The 18093-nt window shown below is 45.0% G+C and overlaps 5 protein-coding genes across 5 annotated transcripts in view; 2 read left to right on the plus strand and 3 right to left on the minus strand.

The window, feature by feature from the left end:
- Positions 1 to 2858: 2858 nt before the first annotated feature.
- Positions 2859 to 3322, plus strand: LOC129774318 (histone H4). The gene has a single exon (XM_055778033.1). The coding sequence runs from the start codon at positions 2911 to 2913 to the stop codon at positions 3220 to 3222; it is 312 nt and encodes a 103-aa protein (XP_055634008.1). The 5' UTR covers positions 2859 to 2910; the 3' UTR covers positions 3223 to 3322.
- A 7368-nt stretch (positions 3323 to 10690) lies between these two features.
- LOC129779451 (histone H1B-like) lies at positions 10691 to 11730 on the minus strand. The gene has a single exon (XM_055786933.1). It carries the CDS (start codon positions 11584 to 11586, stop codon positions 10774 to 10776), a length of 813 nt encoding a protein of 270 aa, XP_055642908.1. The 5' UTR covers positions 11587 to 11730; the 3' UTR covers positions 10691 to 10773.
- A 3076-nt stretch (positions 11731 to 14806) lies between these two features.
- On the minus strand, positions 14807 to 15271 carry LOC129777585 (histone H2B). Its single transcript, XM_055783952.1, has one exon. The coding sequence runs from the start codon at positions 15226 to 15228 to the stop codon at positions 14854 to 14856; it is 375 nt and encodes a 124-aa protein (XP_055639927.1). The 5' UTR covers positions 15229 to 15271; the 3' UTR covers positions 14807 to 14853.
- Positions 15272 to 15428: 157 nt separating this feature from the next.
- Positions 15429 to 15910, plus strand: LOC129780427 (histone H2A). The gene has a single exon (XM_055788694.1). It carries the CDS (start codon positions 15501 to 15503, stop codon positions 15873 to 15875), a length of 375 nt encoding a protein of 124 aa, XP_055644669.1. The 5' UTR covers positions 15429 to 15500; the 3' UTR covers positions 15876 to 15910.
- Positions 15911 to 16684: 774 nt separating this feature from the next.
- The window catches only part of LOC129774031 (uncharacterized), a 4325-nt gene continuing 2916 nt past the window's right edge, over positions 16685 to 18093 (minus strand). The window contains exon 3 of the mRNA XM_055777727.1: positions 16685 to 17206. Within this exon, the coding sequence (XP_055633702.1) occupies positions 16758 to 17206 (449 nt within the window). The 3' untranslated portion in view covers positions 16685 to 16757. The remainder of the gene's footprint in view (positions 17207 to 18093) is intronic.

Consider the following 18093-nt stretch of genomic DNA (forward strand, 5'->3'; position numbering starts at 1 on the left):
AGAGCCAGAGTGTTCATCCATACGAGTATGTTGGAAGTCGTTCAGGATGATGAGGTTAAGTTGTTCAACTATTTTTAAAATAATTTTACCTCTTAAATTGCATCTTTGGCCACCCCATACAGTATGGTAGGCGTTAAAATCACCCATGATTATGAAAGGGTGTGGTAATTGTTGAATGGCATTGTTCATTTCTGCTTCCAAATTACTGTTACTATGCGTTGGGGAAATATATATAGAAGCGAGGGTTAACCGTAACGGTCCCGTGAGTTGGATTGCGCATATCTGTAACTGTGATGAAATTTGGATGAGGGTATGTGGGAGATGGCTCAAAACAGCAAGACATACTCCACCCTGGCGTGAGGTAAGTCCCTCACGGAAGTACCACTTGTATTTACCTTGTAGTGAAAGGTTAAAATCGGGTGTAATCTTAGTCACTCTGGCTTCTTGGAATGCAAGTGTTAGTGGGAGATGTTTCTCCTCAGCTAACATTAATTTAATTTCATCCATTGACCTACTAAGCCCACGCAAATTCCATTGAATGGCAAGTTTTCGGTTGGATGTTGAATTTTGGACAACAGGTGTACTGTTTTTGTGTGGAGTGTTGAATTTTAAGAAATGTTATGGAGGCTCTTGAAGGGTTTAATTAATTTGGAAGGAGGTATATCAGAAATTATTTTGACTGTTTGTTACCTTTGGAAATCTTGGTCTTCAGTCTAGGGTCAAATTTTAAGTAATTTGGTATTGTTCTATTTGTGTTGGGTACTGTTTTGTGTGAAGTAGATGGTTGAGGGTCGGCCAGTTGTGGGGCGGCCGGTTGAGATATTTGAAGTTGTTGGTTTTTGTACCTTTTCCTTGTTTTTTCATTAACGCGGAAATTTTCATCTTCAGATGATTTCAATTCATCTGAAGTTGTAGTTTTAATATTTTTAATTTTTCGTTTGTTTAATTTTGCTGATTCAGTTTCCATGGGAATTTCTGAATCAGTTTCGGAATCGGAAGTGGAGATGGTATATTCCATGTCTGGTAGATTAACTATCGGTGTGGAAACCGTTGGAATGATTGGGGTAGGGTTGGATTGCGTGCAGTTGCACTTGCAGCGATTGCATCCTGTACTTTGGGCTACATTAAGTCTCTCTTGGACTTTGCTTGCGTAAGAGGATCCATTTATCTTGGCCTGGTAGCTTAGTTTGGCTTCCTTGTAGGATATGCCTTGGTCAACTCTCACTTTGGTGATGTTGTTTTCCATGACCCATGCAGGGCATTTTCTATTAGTAGAAGGGTGGTTGCCACTGCAATTTACACAGTAGGCAGGAGCGTTGCAAATAAAGCTCTTGGCAGTTTCTTCATTGCCTAGTTCTGGGTGTGCTTGTCCACAGTTTCGGCATAATTGGATCTTGGTCCTACATTTTTTCGAAGTGTGTCCGAATTTGTAGCAGCCGAAACACTGCATCGGATTCGGATAAAAATTACGAGTGGGGGCGCGGATAAAGCCAAAATTGATGTAATCAGGAATTACAGTACCTCTGATTGTCAAAATCAAGGTTGGAGTTGGAATTAATTCCTTCTTGGTTGGGTCCATACGGGAAATTCGTTTGATTGCTATGACTCTTTGGTCAGCAAGCTCTTTTAAAAGTGCAGCTTCTGCCATATCAATAACATCCCTACACGATACTACGCATTTGCGCTGGTTCAAGGTAGGGTGAAAATTTATCTCCACAGGGGTTTTGTCAATTAATGACTTAATACCCAGGAGTGCATCCACATATTCTTTGTTGCGAATATGGATAACATATTGTAGATTGTTATTTTCATCTCGCTGTGGTCTCGCGTCCTTGAAATCGCGATCCGTAACAGCTTGGATGGTTTTGGAAACAACGAAAGGGTTTGATGGTAGAGTATTCTTGCCAGTTGCTTTGAGCAATAAAATTTGGAGCTCCCCACATAAGGGGTCGGCCCAGAGAGGAGAGGTGCGTGTGGTGGGCACGCCATTATAAAGGTTTGTTGACTTACCGGCACTGCTGGAAGCCATGGTAGAGGCTGGCTATACCCGGGAGGTACAGCCAGGGGGGTTGATGTAGAGATACACACTAAAAATGGCACTAATGCAGAATAAAAAAAAAGAAAAGGCTCAACAGTTTCGGAGCTTGTTTCAAAAAAGTTTTTAAAATTTCACTAGAAACACTACTTTTAATACAATGAAACACTACTATAATGTCTATGAGGTTTAAAGAAAAAACTGTTAAAATATCACTAACACTATGTACTGCTGCTGGGGGGGTGCGCCCCCGCACCGGAGAAACGGTAGTGTGGGTACACCACCTCTCTGCAATCCAGGATCAAACACCAGCTGAAAATAAAAACCACCACCAGAGATAAGTAACCAGTAATAATAATGTGGAGTATATATAAGTGAGCTGAAAAAAACGCGCCAAAAACAGGGACCGACGCTAGGGGCAGTGAAAACTGCCGGTATCGAAAGCCACCAACCGTCTAGGCTATTCGGTGGCCTCCTCCTTGTCCTCGTCTTGTACACCTGTGGGAGAAAACTTTATTTAGGACTGATTAGAGCCTCAAGGAATTTCCTTTAGCATAGAACCAGTTGTATGAGGAGAAAACTTCTATTTTCGCTACTCTTTTCCAAGGGGCGCTACAAACATGACCGTCTCGGTTGAATGTCAGAAGCACCGTGTTGGAAAAAATGTCCGTACGTAGCTTTTATGCTCTTTATACTTGGATGTATAGTGGTGCCGACAGCTGTAGCCAATCACGACCAAGCATCGTGTGCGGATGCACCCAAGCGAGAGGGTATAAATAGTGCGCGCGTGATTTTTTTCTTCATTATACTCGTTCGACGCTCAGATCGACAAGCGCCTGTGCTTTCGTCAGTAACTTTCTTTCCCATTAACCAACATGACTGGACGCGGCAAGGGAGGCAAAGGACTCGGTAAAGGAGGAGCAAAGCGTCATCGCAAGGTACTGCGTGACAACATCCAGGGTATCACGAAACCCGCTATCCGTCGTCTAGCCCGCCGTGGGGGCGTCAAACGTATCTCTGGTCTGATTTACGAAGAAACCCGAGGAGTGCTGAAGGTATTCCTGGAGAATGTTATTCGTGACGCTGTCACCTACACCGAACATGCCAAGCGTAAAACAGTGACTGCTATGGATGTCGTATACGCGCTGAAACGTCAGGGACGTACCCTATACGGGTTTGGAGGTTAACAAATACCCCCAAAACAAAACGGTCCTTTTTAGGACCACAACATGTTTGTCACCAAAAGAGTTTATCAATTTTAGTTTCTTAACAAAAAAAAACCACCACCACACTACCACCTACACAACTACATTTCATTTGAAAAAAAAAAAAAAAAAACAAACAAACAAAAATAAAACCTTGACTCACACCACATACCAACTCGCATATCAATTGGCTTAATAATACAAACGATTTTTTTCATTTGGCAGACTTATCTCACTTCTTAACTAGGCGAACCTAGCCAGAATTTTCACCTGCCCCCGGGCTTCTGAATGCCAAAGGGGGACTAGGCTCTGCGGAATGCACGTATCTGCATGCTCGTGCTGTTTTAGTCCTGACCGAGGAATTGTCGGACAATCGCGCAGGTGCTAAGGATGACCGACTTTTGGATGCCGGCCAATTCCTTCTCGATGTTCAACACCTTTAGCGCTTCCAGAAGTGTCTTCGGGATAATTCCAGTTCCAGAGAGAACGACTGGAACAATTCTTGGGACCTCCCTTAGCCCCCACAGTTCCTTGAGCTCCACGGCCAATGGTCGGTACTTGCAGATTTTGCGACCGTGGGTCTCCTCCAGATTCTGGTTCAGTGGAATAGCGACATCGATGATGGTGACTTTGCGGTCGCTCTTGTCGTAAACCATTATATCTGGGCGGTTGTGGTGGATCGAGAGGTCGGTCAGAACAGTGCGATCCCAGTACAGCTTGAAACGGTCATTTTCCAGGACAGGTGCAGGCAGGTACCGGTAGTTTGGTACGTTGTCTTCCAGTAGAGCACATTGGAGCGCCAGTTGTCGATGAACAATACGGGCCACGTTGTTGTGGCGCTCGGTGTAGGCTGCGTTGGCCAAAACGGGACAGCCTCCCATAATGTGCTCTATGTTTTCACCTGGTTGATGGCACATCCGGCAAATGTCATCAACGTCTTGATGCCAGACGTACCGCCTGCAGTTTCTCGTCGGCATTATCCTGTCCTGGATGGCTATCATGTCGGCTTCTACTACTGAAGAGAGTTCACCACGCGTTAGCCACAGATTAGATGCGGCCTTGTCGACGTGTGGCCGGTCCAGTTGATGGGGGTGGGCACCATGCACTGCCTTCTGCTTCCAAGCTGCAATCTTCTCCTCCACTGTCTGCAGATTGCAGTTGAGTTGGTACTCCGCTTGCGCCAAGTGCAGAGCGCTGTATCCTCTGTCGGCGGCGCAGACAGCCCGGTATAGCGCGTTTTGGTTGGCGCGTTCTGCGAAGTACTCGCGCAGTTGTCGTACCTGGGCAACACACAGTGCAGAAATGTCGACGATTCCAAGTCCCCCTTCTTTGCGTGGTAGTGAAACTCTCTCCAGTGCCGATTGAGGATGGTGCATTCCGGCCTCTTTGAATGCTTTCCTCATCCTCCTCTCAAGGTCCTCTAGGTTAGTTTTGCTCCATTTGACTACACCAAAACTGAAGGTCAGCAGGGGAACCGCGAATGTGTTGATCGCGCGTACCTTGTTCCCCGCGTTGAGGAAAGTCCTCAGGACACAGTTCACTCGACTCAAGAACTTGTCTCGCAGCTCCGTCTTGATGTCGGAGTGGCGAATCCCGGTGAGCTGTCGGAATCCAAGATATTTATAGGATTCGCCACGAACCATGTCTCTTATAAACTCGCCGTCATAGACCTCGTAGCCTCCGGATTCGGTAAGTTGTCCTTTCAGCAGGTGGACACAGCGACACTTGTCGAGGCCGAACTCCATACAGATGTCCCTGCTTATGTCTTCGACAACCCGGATAGCTACACCTAGACGCTGACGTGAATCAGCGTAGACCTTGAGATCGTCCATGTAAAAGGTATGGGTCACTTCTTCGTGGGCGCCGTCGCCATACCTTATTTTATAGCCATGACCGTTTCTATTGAGCGTCCTACTGAGGGGGTTCAGTGCCAGACAAAACCAAAGCGGGCTGAAAGAGTCGCCTTGGAATATCCCCCTCTTTATCTGCAGCGTTCTAGACTGCAACACATTTTCCCCATCACTGAGGTGCAGAGACGTACTCCACTGCCTCATCGCATGCTGCAGGAACCTAACGACGACGGGATCAATTTTGTAGAGCTCCAATACCCGGACGAGAAACGAGTGAGGTATGGAGTCATAAGCCTTCCTGTAATCGATGTAGGCCATACTTAGGTTCCGCTGGTTATATACCGCCTGGCCGACTATGGCTGCGTCGATGATGGCCTGGTCTTTGCAGCCATGCGTATTTTTCCTGCATCCTTTCTGCTCTTCTGCGATGATGTGATGCTGTTCGCAGTGAGCAGAAACTTTGGCGGTAATTATGCTGCTCAGTATTTTGTACAGACTCGATAGGCACGTTATCGGTCTGTACTTTGATGGGTTCAATGTGTTGCTGTCTTTCGGGAGGAGGAAGGTGACGCCACGGGTGGCGAATTCAGGAAGGTTGTGTGGGTCACGTAGCACCTTGTTGAAGCACTCAGCTATCTTTGGATGTGCGACGGTCAGCTTCTTGTGCCAAAAGTTCTGGACACCATCGGGGCCCGGTGCTGCCCAGTTCCTCAGGTACCGCGAGGCTTCGCGGACATCGTTCTCTCCGACGATGATAGCTGGCATCTCTCCAATTTCACCACAACTCTCCTCCTCCCGTCTTAACCACATTTGCCCGTCGCGATGTTCTACTGGGGTCTCCCAAATACCAGCCCAGAAGTTCGTCACATCGCTAATATCTGGCAAACCTTCGCGGTAGTCGGGCTTCTCGTCGCTAATGTGGTCGTAGAACGCTTTTTCGTTATCTCTGAACATCCGATTTTGTTCCTGGCGCTTTGCAGAGTCAGAGTAACGTTTCAGCCGTTTAGTTAGGACGCTCAATTGCTGTACCAGTGTGTCGAGTTTTTCCGTCAGCTGGTGAGCTCCCAGCTGGCGAAGTTCAGTAGGCCGCACGATCACAGCAACTTGGCGACATAATTTCGCCGATCTGCTGCCTCTTTTGTACGCCATCAGTCTTCCAATTGCGGCGCGCTTGTTTAGGATCCGTTGCTCCAATCTCCTTCGCCATGGAGGCTCACGCCTTTCACGGAGATGTTGGAGCAGTCCGCCTCTTGGCCTAATACGGTATCCTAAACTTTTGGCGGTCGCCACAGCAGCACAGTAAACTTTCAGTTGCAGCTCCTCCATGTTCTCAGCATCAACCAAGTGCAGCGGAAGAACGTGCTCGTTCATGAGCTTTACTGCACTTGTCAGCCTGCGGGAATGCTGCAACTTCGGGATCCTGGGGCGCGACAAAGGGTCCGTGTCGCGGAACTGTGAGATCGCCTCGTCGTAATGGAAGACCAGATCGCGTAGTAGTTGTTGATCTGGCTGTGGATCTTCCGGCTCAGGGGGTTGTTGTACTGTGGCCTCCACTGGTGCTGATTCGCGTGCCCCACTCGCGAATGAATTGCTCAGCCGTACTGAACTTCGTCTCGACACATCGCTTGCTCTGCTTGTTCTGGAGCTTAGTTCTCTCTGCACCTGCTGCTTGATCTCGTCGACTTGCGTTTGGGAGAGCATATTGTTGCGTACAATCGCTCTACGCCTCGCGTTCATCGCGTTTTGGTCAAGCCTCCCGACGAACTCTGGATACGCTTCCTCGAACATTGCGAGTATTCGAGGGCGACCGCTCATGTCCGTCTCCAAAGCAGTGCAGATGTAATAGGCGCGGATCACGAATTCATTCATTTCATGTGTCCACATGATCCGTCGCCTAGTAGTACCCACAAGTGTGGACGACTGTCGTCTGACAGTCGCAACACGCCTCGTAGGCGCAGCGTTTCGTTGGTGATGTCGATGGCTGCTGTTTCCGTGTGGCGGTAGCTCTTCGGGTTGAACCCGGCTGGTGGCCCGCTCTTGCACATCGCCCTCCAGCCGCTGGCCGCTCGCTCTTACGCCCGTTCCAGGACCAGCTCCAGTTCGGGGACCCTCCTCGGGCGATCGCATTCTGAGTATTCTTCGTGAACGTAGCTCCATTTTCTGGGTGTATCTCCTTTGCCCGGGAGACAGCGGGTTGGCAAGGCCTCCATGACCCGGGAGGCCTTCCCCGGGAGAGATATAGCGCTCTGACTCGCTCGCACCCCCTCACTTAGCCACTTTCGACACCCGTTCTCGGAGCCAAGACCAGGTGTGTGTTTCCAGTTCACGCCCGATCTAAAAATGTCGTCATATGATCTTCGTGGAGGCGTGAGATAGGAACATTTGATACCAACAGGTAGGCTCCTACCCTAGTGTTGATCCCCATTTGAGAACCTCCCGTTTCCAGTTCACGCCCGATCTAAAAATGTCGTCATATGATCTTCGTGGAGGCGTGAGATAGGAACATTTGAGACCAACAGGTAGGCTCCTACCCTAGTGTTGATCCCCATTTGAGAACCTTCATTTTGTATTTTTTGTTTGTTTGTTAGTTTGGTTTTTTTTTTTAATTTTGTATTCGATTGTATTTTGTAAACCGTTGCACATAGTAACATATACAGTATATTCTCGTGTTTCTGTCGATAGAAACATTCGAGCGGGATTGAGAATTGAAATTGAGAACTACATAAAATGTTTCAATTTTTACAACTAATTTCATTAGTGTATCCAGCTGACCACGTGGCGTCTGAGACGAGACCAGCCAATAGATGGGGAGCCCCCACCGGTGATTGGTTGATTTTTGTAAACAAATCACTTCTACGCGGTTGCCAATTTTGTTCTTTGCCTCTACTTAAGGTGAAGGTGGAAGCTAGCCATGGTAGTAGTATAGGTAAACCCACGTGTAAAAATTGGGTAATAGTGTTTGTGAGAGAAGAGCAAAGCACACGTAAATAGATCAATTCACTTATCAGACTGTGTGGCGCTACATTGACACGAGTCTTTGAATAAATTTGAAAATAAAAATAACAATTCAATACTGTAAATGTAAAATGTACGAACGATATGTTCCCACGAACAATTGCGGATATAAATATGTATAGAAGGTGTATCTGTATATGAAGTAAAATTCTGATTATACGCGAGCGTAACATGAGCAAATTTATAAGACATGCGAATTGGGGCCCTTTTGGTATTAACAAGTTCTTCCGCATAGTAACTCGATGTGGATAATTCCTTAATGTTTCCTTCGTTGATCGTATTGTTTTCACATACTCACGTTGGAGAGCCTTAACGCTCTTCGTTGGCCGAGGCATTTTGATTGAATGTAATACTTTTCCGTTTACTGTTTTTGAAAGCATAGGCGGTGTTCCGAGCTCTACAATACAATTTTCTTACCCAATGTTAAAGTTGCTAGAACTTACATTATAGACCCATTAAACGTAGAAATAATAATTGTATTGATATCAACACAATTTTATTCTATTGATTTTAATTACATGAAACGCTATGACTCAGAAATAACATGTTATTGAGTGGTTTTTATAGCTGTTTCGACGATCTTGTCTGGCATCAGTGTCGAAAAAATAACGATGCTTTCAACAATACAAACAAAACCATTGCCGAAGATTGAGAAATGAAAATTTAACTTTCAGAGCACTAGCTCGAGTTTTACGACGTTTTTCACTATACATCTATATATATCGACAAGAAAACAAGAAAAAGAAAAGGAAGTTCCTAGAAATCCTTTTATATAATCTTTTTCTGCCCCATCTAAAAAAAAGCATTAATTCTTAATTTACCAAGAATACAGCATATAAGAATATTAGAAATATGCAAACTTTATATTCCAAAATCTTTATCATCTGATAATTATCTAAAAGGTCGTTATACATTCTTCTCTTCGATAAAAGACCCGAAAAACACGCAACAACTGCATGAAATGTAAAAAATATGTTTGTTTCGAGCATGCAGTTATGCAATGTTCTGATTCTTACTCCAATGAAACCACAATCTATTAATACGCTTTTATGTTATTTTATAGCTCCTTATACTTCCATGAATTATGTTCAGTTGCTTACTTTTTATTAACAAGAGTGAAAAATTCGAATTTCGTTATTTGTGTTGGAGTGTCAAAAATTACTCTGTCTTGAGGAGGCTGATTTAGATGACTATTAAAACTTAATAAAGACGACAAAAACATATTTTTTGGAGTTTTTCATTCAATCATACCCTCTTCTTCAAATAAATGCCAACGAAGCCTGAAAAATACACAATAGCAACATTACAGAGAAGTTCAATTTTCGGTCTGTGACACCGTGCGCGAGTATACGTGTTATGATTTTGCACGCGAGTACAGGAGGGTTAAGCAATTTAAAACTGCCTTAGGGTCGACTAATCTGATAGAGAATAGCTGACCTCATACAAACTAACATCGTATCCAGATGTCGACACCATTCCGCCGTCAACGCGAATAAGTAGAAGCATACACAAAATTGGCAACAGTGTAGAATTGGTTTGTTTACAAAAATCAACCAATCAGCGGCGGGGGTTCCCCCTGTATTGGCAGTGTCTCGTCCCAGACACCATGTGATCAGATGGATACACTAATGAAATTAGTTGTAAACATTTAAATATTTGATGTAATTCTCACTCTCACTCTGTTGCCAATGTTGCAATTTTGTGTGTGTTACTACTTATTCGCGTAGATTAGATGGCATTGAGCTTCGTATTACAAGTTGGGGGAGTTTGCATGACTATATGTGTTTGTAGCAGAAATGAACACATTTTTAAAATAAAAATTATTTTCCCAAATCAAAGTAGTACTCTATGTAAATGAAAATTACTTTTGTCTGCAAGCGATGAAAAAATGTCATACAAAAATTGTGTATAAAAATAATTTTACATTACAGTTGTGAGTTTTGGTGAGAATATCTTAAAATTTGTAGAAAATAGTTTAAATTATGGTCAGAACAACGTACTTCAAGTAATTAAATAATGCAAAGAAAAAAATTTCATACAAATTTTAACAATTCAAAATTGCCTTCGGACCGACTAATCTGATAGAGAATAGTTTGTTGCCTCATACAAATTGATGTCGTATCCAGATGTCGACACCATACCGCCGTCCTCGCGAATCGCGCCTGGCAGTACAAACTGCACTGCACTAAATGCTGAATCATCTGAAGATGGACAGTCCTCCCTCCCTGGGAAAGGTATCTTCAAGGAAGAAACCTAAAAATCAATCTCAATCCAACCGAACACACTTCATCCCAATCGATTGCTTTTCATGAACCCACCACCCCTAACAAACCTACTCCTGTTATCGAAAGAAAACAAAAAAAATATATATATATTCGAATGAATCGATTATTGTAAAATGCCCCAACGATGATTGATCCATAATCGAGTAAACGAAAAATTTAGACATCTCTAGCCGTGGATATGACGGTTTGCACCTGGTCGAAGAAAATGCGAAAGTAAACAACAATATTTGATTGTAGTTTTACACAATATTCTATGATAAGTGGAAAACAATAAAATAAACTCTTTTGCTTTAAAACAATATTGATAGTCCTGAAAAGGACTGAATTTGATTTCTCGTGTTGTGCTGTTGTTTTAGTCGGACCACTACTACTGGCTACGTTGTTCACTTTTTGGCAGCGGTAGCTTTTTTCGGAGCTGCTGCTGCTTTCTTTGGCTTTGGCGTTTTCGGTTTCTGTGCGGCGGTTTTCGAGGGTTTCGTTGGCTTTTGCTTCGGGGCGGTAGCAGCAGCTTTCTTCACACTGCCGGTCTTCTTGGCAGCCTTGGCACTCGCTGCCTTGGTTTTCTTCTCGCTGGCCACCACCTTCTTCACAGCAGCAGCAGCAGCAGCAGCTTTCGGTTTTTTGGCTGCGGTTGCTGTATTTTTCTCCCCGGTAGCAGCGGCAGCTTTCTTCTTGCCAGCAGCAGCGGTAGCCTTTTTCGGCTTCTTCTCGGCGGCTGCCTTCTTGGATTTCTTATCCCCGGAAGCGGTACCCTTTTTCGCTGCTGCTGGTGCTTTCTTAGCCGACGAGCCACTCTTCTTCTCCCCGGTGAACTCCTTTTTGGCCTTTGGGGGGATCTTGAACGAGCCCGACGCACCAGTGCCCTTCGTTTGCACAAACAGGCCCTTGACGACACCGTTCTTCAGCGCTTTCTTGATGAACGGAGTTAGCTTCGCCACATCCGCCTTGTAGTTGCCGGCCAGGTATTTCTTGATGGCCTGCAGCGATGAACCGTTGCGCTCCTTCAGCGTCCTGATGGCGGCCACTATCATCTCGTTAACCGGTGGATGGTTGGCGGGCTTTTTCGGCTTCTTCGCTGCTGCTGCTGCCGCCGCTGATTTGCCGCCTGCCTTTTTCGGCGATTTCTCACTGCCCACGGCTGGTGCCGCCAACGGGCTCTCGCCGACTGCCTCGGTAGCTGCGTTATTGTCCGACATCTCTCTGCTTCCTCTGCTGCTTTTTCAGCGCTTTTCCCTGTTTTGTTTTGTTTCGTTCCGTACCGTTACGGTCTGTGTCTTCTCCTAATACTGCGTGCGTGCGTGCGAGCGAGCTGTATTAAAGAGCGGAGTTTGTAATTTCCAAAAATTGCTACCCCGCTGAAGGTCCACTTTCGGCGGCTGTGTTAGGGATGCGGTCGGGTGACGTGCTCGTTTTGTGCTCGCACTATGCTAGGTACTGTTTCGGAGCGCCAACTTTTCTAGAGGCCATTTCGTCCCCTCTGGTGGCCTCTAGTGGCCAAAGCCACATACTCTATCTATCTGTGATAGTCCCCGGTCACAATGGGACGCATCCGATGTCCAGCGCAGACCAATAAAGGGACGAAATTCGATCCCGAACAGCACTGTGCCGTCTCACACCGGGTGCAATCCGACGGAAGTGTTCCGTTTCCGGCCAATCGCCCGATCGGACCGTTTCGAATTACCACAGCTCGGCGGGTGGGAAAGTTTCCCTACAGAATGGTGCATTGGTTGTTCGGATCCGGGTAAGCGGTCAGCCCCTAGTGACCGGCCAAGAAGTACCATCCGCGCCAGCAGCCGTTCTCAATAGCATGACAGCTGCTAGTCCATCCGCCGCCGCCGCGGACAGATGCCCACGATGGTCCTACCGGAATTAAATATTAAATATTATTTTGTGACCTGCTAGGAGTAGGGTCAGTGCCGGAATAAAATTACCACGATTCGAATTTAATTTGGAGAATATAATTTTCCTATAAATTCATCAAATTCATATTACAGTGATTTCAGTAAATATAGTAAATAAATTGCTTACGACTAAATCCCTTCACTATTCTTCCAGTCCTTCAGTCTTTCAGCTGTGTTCATCTAGCGTAACCTAGTCCCTAATCCGTATTACCAAGATTAAGCTCTGGACATTGTAGCTATATATTAAGAATAAGGCTCACCACTAGTGTCAAGACATTATAAGCAGCATTCAAGCACTGTATATATATATAAAAAAAAAAAAAAAGGTTCACGTGGAACTACCTTAGCTTAGCAATCATTCGTTTGTATTGATTAAATTCTTGATTGAATGAAACAGTTTCCAAATTCAATTGAGTTCAATATATTTGCTCTGTGAGTGAAAAAAATGAACAAATGCCGTGTAAAGTCAATTCATTTATTGTGATTGATTGTTCTTCGTTACAAGTAAATTTAATGACGGACCTTTTACGTTTGGTATGATGACTAGAACAAAATATATGTACGGAAGAATTATCAAACGTTTGATGAACCAGCCTAAGGCTGAAAATCTTTCCAATAAAGACAAAAAAAAAAATTATCAAACGATTATTTTATTTTACATTTCCCTCTGAAGTTTACATCCCAAAAGTGTACATACTTCTCGAATCTCGAATTTGCTTGAAACTGGGAAGTTCATTCGCTTCTAGTGGCTGCACGATTTTCCCAGGTTCCTAAGTTTAGAAGATCATGTTAGGACAGACATATTCCACTCTGCACAAAGGCAAGCGAGGACAAAAGTACTCGCAGTTTGCATTTATTTGCAGAGCCGATTTCCCCAGAAACCTCGGTTTTGAAGTCTGTGTTAGGGAAACACATTTCAATCGGAACAAAAATACCCCCGATTTGTATGAATTCGCAATGCCGATTTCCCCACGCTTCATGGATTTGAAGTCTGTGTTAGGGAAACACATTCCAGTCGGAAGGGAAGGTATTGAATTAGAGAGACTTTAAACTCTGAGAGTTCATTCGTCTCTAATCCAGTCGGAACAAAAATACCCCCGACTTGCATGAATTTGAAATACCGATTTCTCCAGGCACCTTGGTTCAGAAATCTCTATTAGGGAACACATTTCGGTGGGAACAAAAGCTCCCCCTACTTTCGTGTGTTCTTTTTCTTCTTTTTGGCTTTAAGAGGGTTTAAACTTTTCAGTTCACTCGCCTCTAGGCTCTTTCGTGTGCTTGCAATGCCGATTTCGCTGCTTGGTTTTAAAGTCTGTGTTAGGGAACATTTTTCGATGAGAACAAAAGTCCCCCTACTTTCATGTATTTGCAATGCCGATTTCCCCAAGGCTGCTTGGTTTTGATGGTTGTGTTAGGGAAACCGTAAATCGGGCCAATCAAAACGATGCAGTTAGGGCGTTTAGATAACGCCTAATATTTTACAGTTATTCAATTGTTTATCTAATGAAAAACAACATTTTGTTAGTTGCGATAGATGCGTAGAAATATTCCCTATCAAGTGATGCAAACATCTCTCCTATCCAGTACGAAATGTTCGAGCTATAAGCATTCGAAATCTTTCATTTTTTCCTGCATGTTCTGTGTTTAGGTTTTCATTTTACCCTCCATATATTCCGGTTAGACGTAGTCCCACGTCAAAAAAATCATTTCTCTACGTTGACTTCACGGTGACGAGACGTTGCATGTGTAGCGCACTTTATTCGGCTGTCATAGCTGCTTCCGCTTCGCTGTCAATCATGTTTATCGCTGACGCTAGGTGCAATGACTTTGACGGTATGTAACAGTATCTTACTTCTAAATAAACTTCGACTGTACAAGGTTCCGGAAAATCGAATGTTCGGAATTGAAGCACTTCTCTCCGAACTTCTGAATAAATTGGTGGAATTTCACTACTAGGGTATCGAGGCAGGCTCTCCCGTGAACCTCCGACCTTGTGAACTGTGTTACGAAAGAAATTTCTTCCGGATGCGTTGGAGTCTCTGGATGGTTGAGGGAATGGGATTGTGTTTTGGATTCGATGGAGTGTGGAGCCGATGATGCGTCGTAGGCCCTGCTGCTGCTTCAAGTACGTGTCAATTGGGTATTCTCAATCACCGGGGAGATGATTTGTTGGTAGAACAATGAAAGCATGAGCACGAGTGAGTTTTGATGTTAAGAGGCTTTAAATTTTTCATTCAGTTCATTCGCCTCTAGCCTTGAGAAAAGATACTTGGAGAACTCGCGGCCGTTAGTCGACTGGTTGCAAACTGGATTGACGACCACTGAATCGTGAATGGGCATGCATGAATGGATGCATCGGTATTTGAAGGACTCGGCGGCAGGGGTTGGGAAGAAGTTTTGGGGGGTTGTAAACAACAACAGGGAGTTCTAGCCGAACAAGATGGGGATATCGAGTGATAACAAAACAATAAACTCTTTAGATTAAAGACGATTTTATGGCCCTGAAAAGGGCCGTTTTGTTTTTTGACTTGTTTCGGAATCAACGCCTTCGGGACCAGCTCTTTACTTAGAGCTGGTATACTTCGTCACCGCTTTGGTACCTTCGGAAACCGCGTGCTTGGCAAGTTCACCGGGTAGTAGCAGACGGACTGCGGTCTGAATTTCCCGGGACGTGATGGTGGAACGTTTGTTGTAGTGGGCCAGACGCGAGGCTTCAGCTGCGATACGCTCGAAGATATCGTTGACGAAGCTGTTCATGATGCTCATCGCCTTCGACGAGATACCGGTGTCGGGATGGACCTGCTTCAGCACCTTATAGATGTAGATAGCATAGGATTCCTTCCTGCGGACTTTCTTCTTCTTCTTGTCCGTTTTCGAGATGTTTTTCTGCGCCTTGCCGGACTTTTTGGCGGCTTTTCCACTAGTCTTCGGTGCCATCGTGTTTGCTAGTAAGAACTACGTGTGAATTCGACGAGCGAACAAATCGTACTGAATAATTTTGTTTTTTTCACGCTCTTTTTGCCTTTGACCGCTTGTTCGTTCATCTCGCTAGACCCGCCCCTTTGGCTGAGTCTGCCGATTTGTCTCTATCCTGTGAGCGTGTACCGCTAGAGTACAAAACGTCCGGACCCCGTAAAAAAAGATATCATTCTCGTTCAAACCGTACCCCAGTGTGGTTCTATCGCATCGACAAGACAACACAAGCAGCTATGTCTGGACGTGGCAAAGGAGGAAAAGTTAAGGGAAAGGCAAAGTCCCGCTCCAACCGTGCTGGTCTACAGTTCCCCGTCGGTCGTATTCACCGATTGCTCCGCAAGGGTAACTATGCCGAGCGGGTTGGTGCTGGTGCACCAGTATACTTAGCCGCGGTTATGGAGTACCTGGCCGCCGAAGTGCTCGAGTTGGCTGGCAATGCCGCCCGCGACAACAAGAAAACCCGCATCATCCCCCGTCATCTACAGCTTGCCATCCGCAACGACGAGGAGCTGAACAAACTGCTGTCCGGAGTTACCATCGCTCAGGGCGGAGTACTGCCAAACATCCAGGCTGTTCTGTTGCCCAAGAAGACCGAAAAGAAAGCTTAAATGTTCTTTTCTGTGAGATCACACAAGAAACATAAAAAACCGTCCTTCTCAGGACGACAAAACTATTTCGAAAGAGTTTATAATGAAATCCCATGGTGACTTTTTTTTCTTTTTAATTTGACATAAATTCTCTTTATTTCTTAATTTTGTTTGCATTATAATAATAATACTACATTTCAAGTGATCAACCTAGGGGTTCTACATCTTTAAGTTGTAAATCCCATCGCGTTGTTAACTAGAGGCGAATGGACTGAAAATATATATTGTTATTGTATATTGTTATTACTTACCCGTTCGGGTTTCCTCGGATAGTAGTTCGTTTAGATAAGGTACATTTTTTTCCTACATACTTATCTCACTTCTTAACTGGGCGAAACTAGGCAAAATATTCACCTGCCCCCGGGCTTCTGAATGTCAAAGGGGAACTAGGCTCTGCGGAATGCACGTGTCTGTACAGGCGCTTGCTGCTTGGTCCTGAGCAACGAATACACTTTGGAAGTCGGCGATGGATGAAGAAGAGGCCGTCCCGCGCATGCGCATGTGTTGTTTTCGTCGATGCAAAGCTCTGTGCATGTCAATTGATAAATCTACCTACTTGACCAAACATCTTAGTCTACTATTTACAAAAACACTGTTGTCAACACATTGTCAAATTTCACGTCTAGGGTAGTATCCGGGCAGATTCATTCATGAACCTCTGTCGTTCTTGTCCAGGGAGTTGCCGTTTCTGGCCTTGAGAAAAAAAAAAACCCTTGGGGACAAACTCTAACTATTCTGTTGGAGAAAACTTTTATGCGTAACTCTCTTCGCAGAAATAGGAGTAGTGGTCCTGAAAAGGACCGATGTTAATTTTTTGTATGTATTTTTAAAAAAATGGCTCGTTTAAGCGCGTTCTCCTCGGATACGACGTGCTAGCTGGATGTCCTTTGGCATAATGGTGACGCGTTTTGCGTGAATAGCACACAAGTTGGTATCTTCGAAAAGGCCGACCAAATATGCCTCGCTTGCCTCCTGCAGTGCCATAACGGCGGAACTTTGGAAGCGCAAGTCGGTTTTGAAGTCTTGGGCAATTTCGCGAACCAAACGCTGGAACGGAAGCTTGCGGATCAGTAATTCGGTCGACTTCTGATAGCGACGAATTTCACGCAGAGCAACGGTTCCCGGTCGGTAGCGATGAGGCTTCTTCACACCTCCTGTGGCTGGGGCGCTTTTCCGAGCTGCCTTCGTGGCTAGCTGCTTACGCGGTGCCTTACCACCGGTAGATTTACGAGCAGTCTGCTTGGTACGAGCCATTACAACGGGCGATACGAATACGATACGTTCTACGTTTTCTCAACGAAGCGAGCGAGGTTCTCACGGTACGAGAGCAGAGGTAGCAATATGTTGGAAAAAATGTCCGTACGTAGCTTTTATGCTCTTTATACTTGGATGTATAGTGGTGCCGACAGCTGTAGCCAATCACGACCAAGCATCGTGTGCGGATGCACCCAAGCGAGAGGGTATAAATAGTGCGCGCGTGATTTTTTTCTTCATTATACTCGTTCGACGCTCAGATCGACAAGCGCCTGTGCTTTCGTCAGTAACTTTCTTTCCCATTAACCAACATGACTGGACGCGGCAAGGGAGGCAAAGGACTCGGTAAAGGAGGAGCAAAGCGTCATCGCAAGGTACTGCGTGACAACATCCAGGGTATCACGAAACCCGCTATCCGTCGTCTAGCCCGCCGTGGGGGCGTCAAACGTATCTCTGGTCTGATTTACGAAGAAACCCGAGGAGTGCTGAAGGTATTCCTGGAGAATGTTATTCGTGACGCTGTCACCTACACCGAACATGCCAAGCGTAAAACAGTGACTGCTATGGATGTCGTATACGCGCTGAAACGTCAGGGACGTACCCTATACGGTTTGGAGGTTAACAAATACCCCCAAAACAAAACGGTCCTTTTTAGGACCACAACATGTTTGTCACCAAAAGAGTTTATCAATTTTAGTTTCTTAACAAAAAAAAACCACCACCAGCACTACCACCTACACAACTACATTTCATTTGAAAAAAAAAAAAAAAAAACAAACAAACAAAAATAAAACCTTGACTCACACCACATACCAACTCGCATATCAATTGGCTTAATAATACAAACGATTTTTTTCATTTGGCAGACTTATCTCACTTCTTAACTAGGCGAACCTAGCCAGAATTTTCACCTGCCCCGGGCTTC

This window comes from Toxorhynchites rutilus, chromosome 3 (genome assembly GCF_029784135.1).
Source record: "Toxorhynchites rutilus septentrionalis strain SRP chromosome 3, ASM2978413v1, whole genome shotgun sequence".
NCBI classification, from domain to species: domain Eukaryota; kingdom Metazoa; phylum Arthropoda; class Insecta; order Diptera; family Culicidae; genus Toxorhynchites; species Toxorhynchites rutilus.